General features: G+C 42.6%; 1 protein-coding gene across 1 annotated transcript in view; it reads left to right on the top strand.

Moving 5' to 3' along the window:
• Nucleotides 1-11,259: 11,259 nt before the first annotated feature.
• Nucleotides 11,260-14,582, top strand: part of ar.L (androgen receptor (dihydrotestosterone receptor; testicular feminization; spinal and bulbar muscular atrophy; Kennedy disease) L homeolog) — a 148,440-nt gene continuing 145,117 nt past the window's right edge. Inside the window, exon 1 of the mRNA XM_041572639.1 lies at nucleotides 11,260-13,563. Within this exon, the coding sequence (XP_041428573.1) occupies nucleotides 12,344-13,563 (1,220 nt within the window). The 5' untranslated portion in view covers nucleotides 11,260-12,343. The remainder of the gene's footprint in view (nucleotides 13,564-14,582) is intronic.

Below are 14,582 nucleotides of genomic sequence, written 5' to 3'. Positions count from 1 at the left end.
GACAGAACATTTAACATTTGCAAATCAGAACAAAAGTCATGCTACCATATGCCGCTGCTTTATTTTTAAATCTAAGCATTATGAATATAAAAAGATAGATTGCAAATTGGATGAATTCCTGGATTAACGCCCTGCCATATGTATTAATATAGATAGCCTGAAGATTAGCTAAAAAGGAGTCCAACCTAATACTTGAACTCTCTACTGATCTCTAACACTTTGTCAAAGAGTGCATGCTGCAATTAAATCTTGGATTAACAGAAGATTACTCAATGGGTGATTTAAAGACCCAGTCTACAAAGCCAGGCAGCCTGCAAAGTGCACATGGTCTTTTGAGCATTATCCCATAGTTGCAGCCTAAAATGCAGCACTTTGCACTCCTAGTTTGGAGAACAAGTTGTACCTGGCTCCAAAGACAGTGATTACTCCATTGGCAGCAATGAGAAGTGGCATGGGGGCTCCTGGAATGCCCCCAGATTGTGTGTAATTCAGGGGTGCCAAGGGCTGCAAGGCACAGCATAATAAAAAGAGAGGGGCACAGGCTTGTGGTGTGTACCATTTAAAATGTATTTAAAGTATATAAGTATACTAATAAGTATATATATTAATGTATTTATGTAAGATAAAAAGGCTTACCAAAACACATTTTTTATATTAATTTAATCAACTAAAACTCTCTACATTTAACATTGATCCTTTTCCTGTCTCTGATCACCATATTATCTCTTTCTATTTCGCACACTCCCCCCTCTGCTAACCCTCAACCAAAAATTCTGGTTCGCAACACCCGCGCTGTTGATATAACTGCTCTATCTGACTCTCTAAGTTCTAGCTTCTCCTTCATCACTACTTCCTCTGATCCTGATTCACTGGAAAATACCTACAACACGGTTCTGTCTGCTAGTATCAATACCCATGCACCTCTGCAGCCACAACGCAGTCAAGCCTTCAATCCCCGTCCCTGGATGAACGGCCAGACCCGATTTTGGCGGTCTTGTACGCGAGTGGCAGAGTGCATGTGGAGGAAATCCCATACAAAAGCTGACTTCCTCCACTATAAATTTCTCATGGCCTGCCTTGGTACTACCCTATCCCAGGCTAAACAACAGCACTACAATATAATAAATAACAATAAATCTAACCCACAACGCTTGTTTTCAATATTCAACTCGCTACTTCATCCCTCTACAAATGATTCGCTAACACCTGAACATACCCCCCTTGACTTTGCTGACTTCTTTGAAAGCAAAGTTGACTCTATCCACAAACAATTTTCCCACCCCTCAGATACCAATATCCTCATTCCCCCTAAAGCTTCTATTTCCATTTTCTACTCTTTTGATTGTATATCTGAGCCGGAAGTCTCTAAACTTCTCCTATCCTCTCCATCAACAACTTGCTCACTTGATCCTATCCCATCACCTCTACTCATCGTCTCTTACCACATGGCACTTAAGCTCTTTGTCCTATGGTTCTGTATATATTTATTATGTGATTTGTCTCCCCCATGTATACTTTTATTTTTTATTGTACTTTTATTCACTGTACAGCGCTGCGGCTCCTTAACAGCACTACAAATAAAGTTATACATACATTTCAATCCTATTGGAATTACTGGTAATCCTATTTATAAATGTATATCATCAGTGCCCCCTAATTTTAATGACAGCAGGACTTTGTACTCACTGCCTGTTGCTAATTACTGGGCTGCAGTTGCCCTGGATGCAAGGGATCTGTGATTAGGAAGTAAGGGTCATAAATGTTATTACAAGTGCATCCAAGGCAGTAGTCCCTGTGTCATCTATGCAGAGCTATCACAAGAGTGTTGTAAAGGCTAGGATTATGGAGGTAAAGAACCCTATTTAAACTCATCTTCTCATGGAAGTCTCTGCATTAAGATAAAGCAAACCAAGCCAAAATCTTGCATCTTCCGTTAATAAAAGGACAATTATTATGTTGGTGTTTTTCTTCCCATTCCTTTATCTGTTGTTGGTGAAGTAAACAGAATTTCAAAATAAGTGCTTCTTCCCAACCACTTAAAATGTGATTGCTCCAATAGATGACCCCTATAGGATGACATGATACCAGGTATCCCGGCAGCTTTTCCCCAAGCTAGAGACCGCTGTGGTCAAGTGTTCACCTTTAAAGGAATTGTTCAGTGTAAAAATAAAAACTAGGTAAATATAATTCGGGATGCACTGAATCCAGATTTCGGCCTTTCTCAGCAGGATTCGGGTGAATCATTCTGCCCGGTTGAACCGAATTGGCATATGCAAATTAGGGCGGGGAGGGAAATTGCGTCAATTATATGCAAATTCGGTGTCGGTTCAGCCGGCCAGTATCCTGCCGAGAAAGGCTGAATCCTGGCCGAATCCCGGATTTGGTGCATCCCTAATTATATTAGACATCCAGTCACTCCAGCCTTTATACATTACATTTTTGGCTAACTAACTATTTTAGAAACATTTTTTATTTTTGCACAGCCTGTGTATTTACTTAGCTTTTATTTTCACACTGAACTGTTCCTTTGAATTAACTTTTAGTATGATGAAGAGAGTGCTATTTTGATACAATTTGCAATTGGTTTTAGAATTTGTGGTTTTTGAGTTATTTAGCTTTTTATTCTGCAGCTCTCCAGTTTGCATTTTCAGCAATCTGGTTACCCTAGCAATCATGCATTGATTTAAATAAGAGACTGGAATATGAATAGGAGAAGACCGGAATAGAAAGATGAGTCATAAAAGGAACAATATCAATGAATGTGTGGCCTTACATATAGCATTTGTTTTTTAGATGGGTTCAGAAGGAAGAGTCAGAAAGAGAAAGCAAATAATTCAAAAACTATAAAAAATTAAAAAATAAAGGCCAACTGGAAAGTTGTTAAGAATTAGCCATTTTATACTAAAAGTTAACCAAAGGGTGAACCACCCCTTTAGGTAGTTGTGAATCTCACAGTGACCCCCTTTAAGGAGATCTTTGCTGGGTTGCTATGACAAAGAATGGAAGCAATTTTGCCAGCAAGACTTCTGATTTTTATTCCTCATTATTTTTCTGAAGATTTCTGTAATTGTCCTTTCTCGTCTAAAGTGTGGAATATGTTGTTTGTTCCAGAGAAACAGAAAGCTGCTTTAATGCGTTTTGAAATGTATTTTCTGACAGCAGAATGCCAAAATCTAATGAAATAGTAAAGACTCTTACAGGATAACTGTGACACAGTGGAGTGACTGCAGGCCAAATTGGATCCTGCCGTAAAAGCACAGCCTGTAGGTTACATGGTACTCTGATGCGGGGAATAAGATGTTAGTAGGCATTCTGCAGAGGTCTGGTGGACATTGACAGCAAGTATCTAAAATGTACTACTACAGGTATAGGATCCATTATCCGGAAACCCGTTATTCAGAATGCTTTGAATTACGGGAAGCCTGTCTTCCATAGACTATATTATAATCAAATAATCCAAATTTTTAAAAAAGATTTCCTTTTTCTCTGTAATAATAAAACAGTACCTTGTAATTCACTTAAACTAAGATATAATGAATCCTTATCTGAGGGAAAACCAGCCTTTTGGGTTTATTTAATGTTTACATGATTTTCTAGTAGACTTAAAATATAAAGATCCAAATTACGGAAAGATCCATTATGGGTGCCTCCTATACCGGGATTATGGGAAAACTGCTATGTTTTGGGTGAAAGCATGGTGTTTATATGGCCTTGTGTTGGTAAAGCAGCCCAATGCGTTCTACTGTTACTAGTCATAGACTTACTTATCTGGAAGTGTTACAATAACTATATACATGTATGTGATCCGTTATCCAGAACCTTTTATGCAGAAAGCTCTTAAGCCATCTCTTACAGACTCTATTTTATCCCCATTTTTAAAAACGATTCCCTTTTTCTCTGTAGTAATAAAACAGTAACTTGTACTTGATCCAAACTAAGATATAATAAACCCTTGGAAGAAACCAGCCTATTGAGTTTAATTACTTAGACATCAAGAAAAAAGGACGGCACTCCGGTACATGGAATATACTTTTATTCCAAGCTCATGCAAGGATCCAACGCCCTACGCGTTTCGGGAATCACTCCCTTAATCATAGGAATGCCTATGATTAAGGGAGTGATTCCCGAAACGCGTAGGGCGTTGGATCCTTGCATGAGCTTGGAATAAAAGTATATTCCATGTACCGGAGTGCCGTCCTTTTTTCTTGATGTCTAAGTGAATTTCCGCAGTGGAGACGCTGCGGACAGAGCACCCGATTAGAGCAGCAAATAGGGAGAGTGAACCTGGAGCGGTCCTTCTTTGTGAAGTTAAGTAACTATTGAGTTTAATTAATGTTTACATAGCTTTCTAGTAGACTTAAGGTATGAAATCCAAATTACGAAAAGATCCATTATCCAGAAAAAACCCAGGTCCCAAGCATTCTGGATAACAGGTTCCATACCTGTATTTAGAAGTGAAGCTAAAATGGAGTTACCATACATGATTAATTATGATAGCTTCTGTGTACATGTATGTCACAATATATTTTATTTAATACAATATGTAAAAAATAAAACAAACAAAAACATTATTAGTCAGCTGCATTATACTTACTCCCGAACCCATCTGTCTACTTTCCTCCACATAATTACTTGCAGTAAGCCGGCATGATATGGACTTGCTAATGTAACAACTGTCAGTATATATATAATTTATAGGTCTTCTGACATCTGATTGGTTACTATAGATTACCCTGAGCATGTTATTACATCACCCCCACTGTATATTGTAAAAGAAAAAAAGGTACCCCATGCTTTGAGGTTGCCTTCTGCCTTTACATGGGAACCTTTATTGTGATTACTAAAATCCTTACAATTTACAAAAAGGGCACATTATCCCATATATATTGACCTGTCCAGAATTATGAGAATCTGATATGTATCTGCACACACACATATATAAATATTTGGACAGTAATACAATTTTTAGTCTCTGCACGCTACCATAATTAATTTGAAATCAAGCAATCAAGATGTGATTGAAGTGTAGACTTTAAACAGCTTTGATTTAAAGGGTTTAAGAAAAAGGCTCAAAAAGTGGCTCAGATGTAAATGGACAAAAATGATCATAAATCTAATCTAATCTAATTATTATTTTAATACTTTTTAAAATTATTTGCAGCCCTTGAGTGGCTTTGCCAGACCTTCTCTGCAGCTTGTCCCTTGTTCATTGGTCTTTCTGACTTCGGTCTTTATTCAGCAAGTGAAAGGCATATTAAAGGGCATGTAAAGTCTAAAATAGAATAAGGCTAGAAATGCTGTATTTTATATACTAAATATAAACATGAACTTACTGCACCGCAAGCCTAATCAAACAAATGATTTATGCTTTCAAAGTTGGCTACAGGGTCACCATCTTGTAACTTTGTTAAACATCTTTGCAAGACTAAGACTGTGCACACGCTCAGTGTGGTCTGGGCTGCTTAGGGATCGTCATAAACAAAGCTGCTTGAATTCTGCATGGCTGGGAGGTAAGGCGGGGGCTCCCCCTGCTGTTCATAAGTAGAATTGTTTCCCTGCTCAGCAGTTAGGGACCATCTGACAATTCCTATCCACAGCAGTAAATGAAGGGAGAATTTCACAGCATAAAGTCAGGTATCTTATAAAAACGGTACACATTTTTTAATTAAAGTATATTGGAGATAGGTTTCTTTTTCATTAAAGAAAGTAAAAATGGGATTTTATTTTTTTGCCTTTACATGCCCTTTAAAGGGGTTTTAGTATGATGTAGAGAACGGTATTCTCAAACAATTTGCAATTGGATTTCATTTTTTAGTATTTGTGGTTTTTGAGTTATTTAGCTTTTTGTTCAGCAGCTCTCCAGTTTTAGCTATCTGGTTGCTGGGGTCCAAATTACCTTAGCAACCATGAACTGATTTGAATAAGAGACTCGAATATGAATAGGAGAGGGCCGAAATAGAAAGATAAATAATAAGAAGCAGCAATAACAAGAAATGTGTAGCCTTACACAGCATTTGTTCTTAGATGCGTCAGTGACCCCATTTGAAAGCTGGAAAAGGTTAGAAGAAGGTGGCAAATAATAAAAAAAAACTTTAAAAAATAATCAAAGACCAATTGAAAAGTTGCTTAGAATTGTCCATTCTATAACATACTAAAAGTTACCTTAAAGGTCAACCACCCCTTTCAATTGGCCATTGAAGAATATCCCACTTTTTGCCTTCATATTACATTTTGGGCCACCGTCCGTCTATACTGTGAGGCACTTTCCTATCAGTTGTGCAGCATTTTGCTGCATCTAAGCAGACAGTATAGACCTGTATATGCTTTAGAATTCATCCTGCATCTGCCAGCAGTACTATCATCAATACGTGTCCCAGTTCCATTGGCAGCAATTACATACCCATGCATTAACACTGCATCCACCCCATTAGCTGAGGTGCTATGCTTTGGATCATGATCCAATCCTTCACTTTTCCATACTCTCCTCTTATTATTATTCTGGTACATAGTTATCTGAGTTTCATCTGTCCAAAGAATATTGTTCTAGAATGTTTTCTGGCAGAATCTGGCCTTCCTAGTTTTGAGGCCTGAACAGAAAGATAAGTTATAAAAAGTCACAAAAAAATGTAATGTAATTTGGCTGGTGGGGTTAGTGACCTCCATTTGAAAGCTGGAATGAGTCTGAAAAAGGCAAATAATTAAAAAAATAAATTAAATAAAAATAAAGACCAATTAAAAAGTTTCATTGACCATTCTATAACATTCTAAATGTTAACTTAAAGGTGAACTACCGCTTTAAAGCTGCACTTTCAGACAATATTTATTATATAGGAATGAGATCCATTATACGGAAAGCCACTCTCCAAAAAGATCCAAATTTTGGAAAGTCCATTCCATAGAGTCCATTTAAATCCAATAATTCTAATTTTTTGAAAATGATTTCCATTTTCTCTATAATAAAACTGTTCCTTGTATTGATCACAACTAAGATGTAATTAATCCTTTTTGGATACAAAACAATCCTATTGTGTTTAATTAATGTTTAAATAATTTTTTAGCAGACTGACGGTATAAAGGACCAGATAAAAGAAATAGAAAACCCCAGGTCCCAAGCATTCAGGACAACAGGTCCCTTACCTGTATAACTTATAGGGAGGCACTGAATCCACTATTTTAGGAATCGGCCAAATCCCAAATCCTTTGTGAAAGATTCAGCCAGAAGAAATCAGAGAGATTCTTTGTCTGTGTAATGAAAAATCACGTGTTTTTTTGGATTCAAATACAGTTATGTCAGGCACTTATTAACGTCCAGATATTTATGGGACTAATTGTATATAACTGTAATATAAAAATTGGTACTTTTTTCTATATTTTGGTGCTAGATTTCTTTTATTTATTATCATTCATCCTTTAAATTTGTCGTTCAAACTAATGCCTGGTTGCTAAGATAAAGGGGACAATATCAACCTATCAGCAATTTATTTCCCAAACTGGAAAAACAAAAATCTGATATTACCAGGTAACTTTCCCTTAAGTGGCTTAACAATGCCTTTGTGGTAGAGACGCACCGAATCAATACATTTTGGCTAAATAAAGAATCCTCCTGAAAATATTCATACTAATCCAAAACACTAATGCGCAAATTAAAAAATTTGAATCAAAAATGCATAATTTTAAAAAAATTAGTCAGGTTGCCCCAACACATCTCATGACATCAACCCAAAATTGTCCCCTAATTGGTGGATTGGGGGAAACAATAGTTTTTTTTATTATTTTAAAAAGTGCTAGTACAATAGCTGGGCGACCTAGCAAGCCAGGGAAGGGAGCTCCTAGTGTGGGTGGCCATGTTTAGCCGTGCACATGCACATAACAAGCTCTTCTCCCATCATGCTCGTTATGCATGTGTTATTATCCAAACTTCTGGTAGGGGAAAGAATTTGGGGATGACATTTTCTGATTCTGTCTGGCCAGGCCCTCAGCTGAATCCAAAGATTCTAAGATTTGTACTTGGAGAAAAGTCTAAATTATTTAGCTGACTGTTACCAACTTTAAATTACAACAGTTAGTATGTAATATAGTAGCCTATTCTAAGCAGCTTTCCAATTGGTCATCATTTTGTATGGCTTTCAAATCATTAAGTGTATGGCACATGGGTCATATCCTCTGCCATTGCTTTTCAGCCTGGAGATAAATGTGCAGCCTGTAATTTGGCCAAATGACTCAACCAGAAAATGTGCATCTGTATTGTCTATAATCTAACATAGCCTGTGATTGGGAATGTGCATTGGGTCCTCCTTTTTGGCACATGCACAAGATATAGGGAAGACACATTTCTTGCTTTGATGGCGTCTGTGATGTGATTGTGGGTTCTGAAAGAATTAAGGAAACAAGGTTTGACCTATTGGTTTATAGCAAGTCAAGTTCATATTGATTGATTAACATCATATGGATGGATTTAGAATTATGACATAACATGTCAGGCCCCCTTTAAATCTTATTATTATTGCCGAATTTTCTGTTCTAATATTCATCCTATTCATTGTCCGACTTCCAAACTTCGGCCTGGTTGTTACAGTAATTAAGACATAGCAACCAGATAATTGTTAATAGACCAAGCCTGGCAGCTGCACAACAAAAAAGATGCAGAGAATTCAATAACCACTAAAAATAAAGACCAATTCCAAAATGCTTAAGAAAACCACTGTCTAGAGCCAAAGAGAAACTTCATTTGAAGGTAAACTGTCCAATTAGTGACATTAGCTTTGTATCGCTGTTATAAAGGTCAAAACATGGCACTACTGCCCTTTCCCACATTTTTCCCGTGCCGTTCCCTTTATCTAGCATGCTTAGTAAAAGTGTCATTTGGAATAGCAATGCCTCACAGATCCCCTGCTGTAACCTGAATGCCTAGGGCACCAATACCAGTTCTGTAACCTCATGATCTGACTTTAATGAGTAAAATCACAATTAATTCTTGGTGAGTGCAATCTAAACTAACTCTCGAGTGCCAACCAAAACACCTGAAACTGAGCCAATACAACTAATAACCGGTTGTTGCTGTGTGCAGTATAATTATGCTTTTCTCCACATATTGTTGAATTTCCATGATGCTGGCCAGAGTATCCTTTATAAGACAAAGTTTACCAGTTTACAGAGGCCCTGACATTTCTATAGCCTCACTGTGCTTAAATTCTGTTCCCTGATGGAACCATATACAGTAAGCTTATGTTACAGAGCTGCAAAAGCCTGAATAATAGTAGCTCCAGGAATAGCTGAAGGCCCACATATTAGATACTATATTGGATTCTCCTGTCTACTACTATAGGCACTATCTCTCCCTACTATACCTGCTATCCCACAGCCACAGTCCCTTCCCAGAGACTATTATTCCACTGTTACTATAGGCACCATCTCTCCCTACTATCCCACAGTCACACTCCCTTCCCAGAGACTATTATCCCACTGTTACTATAGCCACCATCTCTCCCTACTATACCTGCTATCCCACAGCCACAGTCCTTTCCCAGAGACTATTATCCCCACTGCTACTATAGGCACCATCTCTCCCTACTATACCTGTTATCCCACAGCCACAGTCCCTTCCCAGAGACTATTATTCCACTGTTACTATAGGCACCATCTCTCCCTACTATACCTGCTATCCCCCAGTCACAGTCCCTTCCCAGAGACTATTATCCCTCTGCTACTATAGGCACCATCTCTCCCGACTATCCCACAGCCAAAGTCCCTTCCCAGAGACTATTATCCTACTGCTACTAAAGGCACCATCTCTCCCTACTATATTTGCTATCCCACAGCCACAGTCCCTTCCCAGAGACTATTATCACCATTGCTACTATAGGCACCATCTCTCCCTACTATACCTGTTATCCCACAGTGACAGTCCCTTCCCAGAGACTATTATCCCTCTGCTACTATAGGCACCATCTCTCCCTACTATACCTGCTATCCCACAGCCAGAGTCCCTTCACAGAGACTATTATTCCACTGTTACTATAGGCACCATCTCTCCCTACTATACCTGCTATCCCACAGTCACACTCCCTTCCCAGAGACTATTATCCCACTGTTACTATAGCCACCATCTCTCCCTACTATACCTGCTATCCCAAAGCCACAGTCCTTTCCCAGAGACTATTATCCCCACTGCTACTATAGGCACCATCTCTCCCTACTATACCTGTTATCCCACAGCCACAGTCCCTTCCCAGAGACTATTATTCCACTGTTACTATAGGCACCATCTCTCCCTACTATACCTGCTATCCCCCAGTCACAGTCCCTTTCCAGAGACTATTATCCCTCTGCTACTATAGGCACCATCTCTCCCGACTATCCCACAGCCAAAGTCCCTTCCCAGAGACTATTATCCTACTGCTACTAAAGGCACCATCTCTCCCTACTATATCTGCTATCCCACAGCCACAGTCCCTTCCCAGAGACTCTTATCACCATTGCTACTATAGGCACCATCTCTCCCTACTATACCTGTTATCCCACAGTGACAGTCCCTTCCCAGAGACTATTATCCCTCTGCTACTATAGGCACCATCTCTCCCTACTATACCTGCTATCCCACAGCCAGAGTCCCTTCACAGAGACTATTATTCCACTGTTACTATAGGCACCATCTCTCCCTACTATACCTGCTATCCCACAGTCACACTCCCTTCCCAGAGACTATTATCCCACTGTTACTATAGCCACCATCTCTCCCTACTATACCTGCTATCCCAAAGCCACAGTCCTTTCCCAGAGACTATTATCCCCACTGCTACTATAGGCACCATCTCTCCCTACTATACCTGTTATCCCACAGCCACAGTCCCTTCCCAGAGACTATTATTCCACTGTTACTATAGGCACCATCTCTCCCTACTATACCTGCTATCCCCCAGTCACAGTCCCTTCCCAGAGACTATTATCCCTCTGCTACTATAGGCACCATCTCTCCCGACTATCCCACAGCCAAAGTCCCTTCCCAGAGACTATTATCCTACTGCTACTAAAGGCACCATCTCTCCCTACTATATCTGCTATCCCACAGCCACAGTCCCTTCCCAGAGACTCTTATCACCATTGCTACTATAGGCACCATCTCTCCCTACTATACCTGTTATCCCACAGTGACAGTCCCTTCCCAGAGACTATTATCCCTCTGCTACTATAGGCACCAATTCTCCCTACTATACCTGTTATCCCACAGCCACAGTCCCTTCCTAGAGGCTATTATCCCACTGTTACTATAGGCACCATCTCTCCCTACTATACCTGCTATCCCACAGTCACACTCCCTTCCCAGAGACTATTACTTCCAATGTTACTGCATGGAGAATAGCAGTTATCTCAGAGATGTTATCCAGGAGGAGCCATTCTCTCCACTGCTATTACAGGAGTTGCTATGCTATTATAACCTGTACATGTAAGCGCTTTCTGTGCATCTCAGTCAGGAAGTCAAGTTGTTGCGCGTCATTAGGAGATTTGCCACTTGTCCTTCCTATAACGTCACACAGGGCCCCCAGGACAGTGTCAGTTAATATGAACTCAGTAAAGACGATGGAATTGTCAGTCAGAGAAAGTCATGGGAAAGACTTCGGTCTCCTTGGCCTTTTCACCTCCAGTAAGTCTCCCCGCACTCAGTGTGGTACATTCCACCCCAGCTGCTTCTCACATGCCCGGGGCACATCACGCCAATAGCTGCTTATTCCTCGCTCCCCTGGGCACCTGAAGGCCCCACACAGCTCGTTCCCGTAGCGCTCACCGCTCACCCTCCATCCCGGCTGCTGCTCCCGCCCCAGGGAGTTACTTGGCTCCTGTCCGGGGTGAAAGGGGACGCTCCCCGGTAGGATCCGCCCGGCCCGGGAACTCAGGCCTCGCAGTGCAGTCGGTAGAAGCCTGAGCTGAGTAGCGTGTGTCACCCCTAGCTCCAAGCTGGCATGCGTGAGTGCCTGGGGCCGTAAGGAACTGTGTGACGGGGTGCGCAGGCGGCGGCAGGACACCGGGGCAGCTGAGTAGTGCGGGGTACATCCATGATGTATAATGAGGAGGAGCTGCAGGTTTGGGGGGGCGGGGAGTAGGCACTGAGTGAAGCTCCGGCTTTCCCGGGCACTGTTTGTATCCTGGGCTGAACTAGAAGTTTGTGTCAGTGTTGTGCGAGCAGCTAGCAGGGAACTGACGAGCCCGGCCACCGACGAGCCTGGCCACTAGCGCTGAAGGGGAGCAGCCTTTGCCCTTGTTGCCCACTGGGCACTAAGACTTTGGGAGACGCGTGGTGGGCGGGCACTGTCCCTGTTGGCACTGTCCTTATTACAGGGCGGGGGGAATGGAGGTGCACATAGGGCTCGGCGGGGTATACAAACAGCCTCCCGGGAAGATGATCAGAGGCGCATTTGAGAACCTCTTCCTGAGTGTGCGGGAGGCGCTACAAGGGGAGCGTAGAGCCCTCGAGGGATCCCAGGCGCCCGCAGGTTGGAGCGAAGCCCCCGGCACACACCGCTGGAGCGAAGCCTCTCCGCAAGACGGGACCCCCCTGAATCCCTGGGTCACACACCCGCCTGCCCCTTGGAGAGAGGCTCAAGCAGAAGCAGCGCCGCAAAATCCCGCGGGTCGCACAGAAGGTGCGCAGTTCCCTGCGCTGGGAGACTGTCCCACTGAGCTGAAGGAGATCCTGGGGGAGCAGAGCGGAGGAATACTGGAGAGCGAAGAGACCCCCGCCGAGAAGGAAGGTTTCTCGGGGCCCCCCGAAGGCATCTCTGATAGCGCCAAGGAGCTGTGCAAAGCGGTGTCCGTGTCCCTGGGGCTGAGCATGGAGGCGCTGGAGCATCTGAGCGCAGGAGCAGGGGAGGCGCAGCAGAGAGGGGACTGTATGTACGCGCACCCGCCGGACACCCACAAGTGCCAAGTGGCAGAGGAAGACAAGAGCGACACCCGGGACGGGCCATTCAGGAGGAGCAGTCAGAGCAACTTTGCAACTGGCAAGAGCCCAGAGGATGGCGGCGGCGGTGGCGGCAGCAGCAGCGCGGGGGGCTCGGAAGAGAAGGAGCAGCCCTGCACAGACTTGGCACTGCCAGAGCCGGCCGGAGGGTACAGACACCGAGCTATGGAGCTGACGCCTAGCCTCACCCTGTACAAGCCCACTGCCTTCATGGAGGAGAGCCCTGGATATCCCAGCAGAGACTTCTACAGCTTTCAGATGGCGCTGGCACCTCACGGCCGGATAAAGGTGGAAAACCCCATGGAGTACGGCGGCGGCGCTTGGGGGGCAGCGGGCAGGTACAGCGAACTGTCAGGCTTTGCCCATTGCGGTGCCACCGCCGGCTGGCACACTCTCTTTGAAGAAGGTCAGTCCAGCGGCTCCTTTGCCGAGGCCGGTCCCTACAGCTACCCTCGCAGCCACGGACCTGCCGGAGCTGATGGCGAATTTCCCTCCGACGCCTGGTACCCGGCACCGACCATGATAGGCAGGGTGCCCTACAGTGGGCCCATGAAGACCGAGATGGCACCTTGGATGGAAGGATACCCTGGGGCCTTTGGGGAAATGAGGTAGGTGCAATGATTGCAATATGTATCAATATTGACACGACATACAGTTACATTGTATCAACAAGTTACTGCCAGGCATTCTGTCTAGAACAACACTCAGCAGCGAGAGAAGCACTTCCAGGCACATTAGTCTGCATGCTAGCACCAAAATAACCGCAACAGGCACCCACATGCACCCATCATCCCCTGCTGCCCACTCCCAACATCCCAAGTCAGTCTTTAGCTGTCAAAGGATGCAGGGTGATGTAGTTGTGCAACATCTAGGGTGCCCCAGCTTGCTCATCCTTACAACTAGAACTTATGCCATCTGCTTAGTCTTCACATGCCTCTGACTGATAAGGGGAACCAGCCTTTGTCTCATCAACTGGTACAAGAAATTACTTTATTTATGCAGTTGGCAGGTTTATTAAAGAAAAAAAGCCCATCGGATTTATGCAAAGAAATACACAGAGGCAGACTGGATAGATAAGTTCATACATTCTTAAATGCCCGCATTAGCATACTCCTTTGTGTGTGTGTGTGTTTAGGTGGGTTAACACTTCAGTCTCTTGGGACCCAAGACTACATAGAAGTCATTGAAATCAAATTCAATCTCTTCTATTCTCACCAAGGATCCATTTGATCGAATGCAACTGTTTTCTGATTTTGGAACAGTGCCAAATTCAGTTTGGAATAATGAAAAAGAAACTGCTCCATAAAACTGGAGGAATACTTGTTTAGGATAACTTTCATCCTCAATGCTCTTTATCCTTTCTCTGTCTTCCCCTCTTAACTTTCTCCTCCCTAAACTGAGTTTTTTTTGTTCTTTTTTTTTTCCTTTTGGCTTAATTCTGCATTTGCTTCTCAGCCTTTTGTGTCTCAGAGCTGTATGTATAGTACTACAGTGTAAATTAAAATAACATGTCCAGGATGTTTGACTGCCGTCCGACTGACCCAGAATGGTACTAATGGATTTCCAGTGAAACCACAACTTTAATGCTTACTGGGAGATCCACCTGGAAATATAGTCGTCCCTGGCA

The sequence above is a fragment of the Xenopus laevis genome, chromosome 8L, assembly GCF_017654675.1.
Source record: "Xenopus laevis strain J_2021 chromosome 8L, Xenopus_laevis_v10.1, whole genome shotgun sequence".
Lineage (NCBI taxonomy): Eukaryota > Metazoa > Chordata > Amphibia > Anura > Pipidae > Xenopus > Xenopus laevis.
The sequence above is the reverse complement of the archived record's forward strand: the minus strand, read 5'-3'. Positions and strand labels throughout refer to the sequence as shown.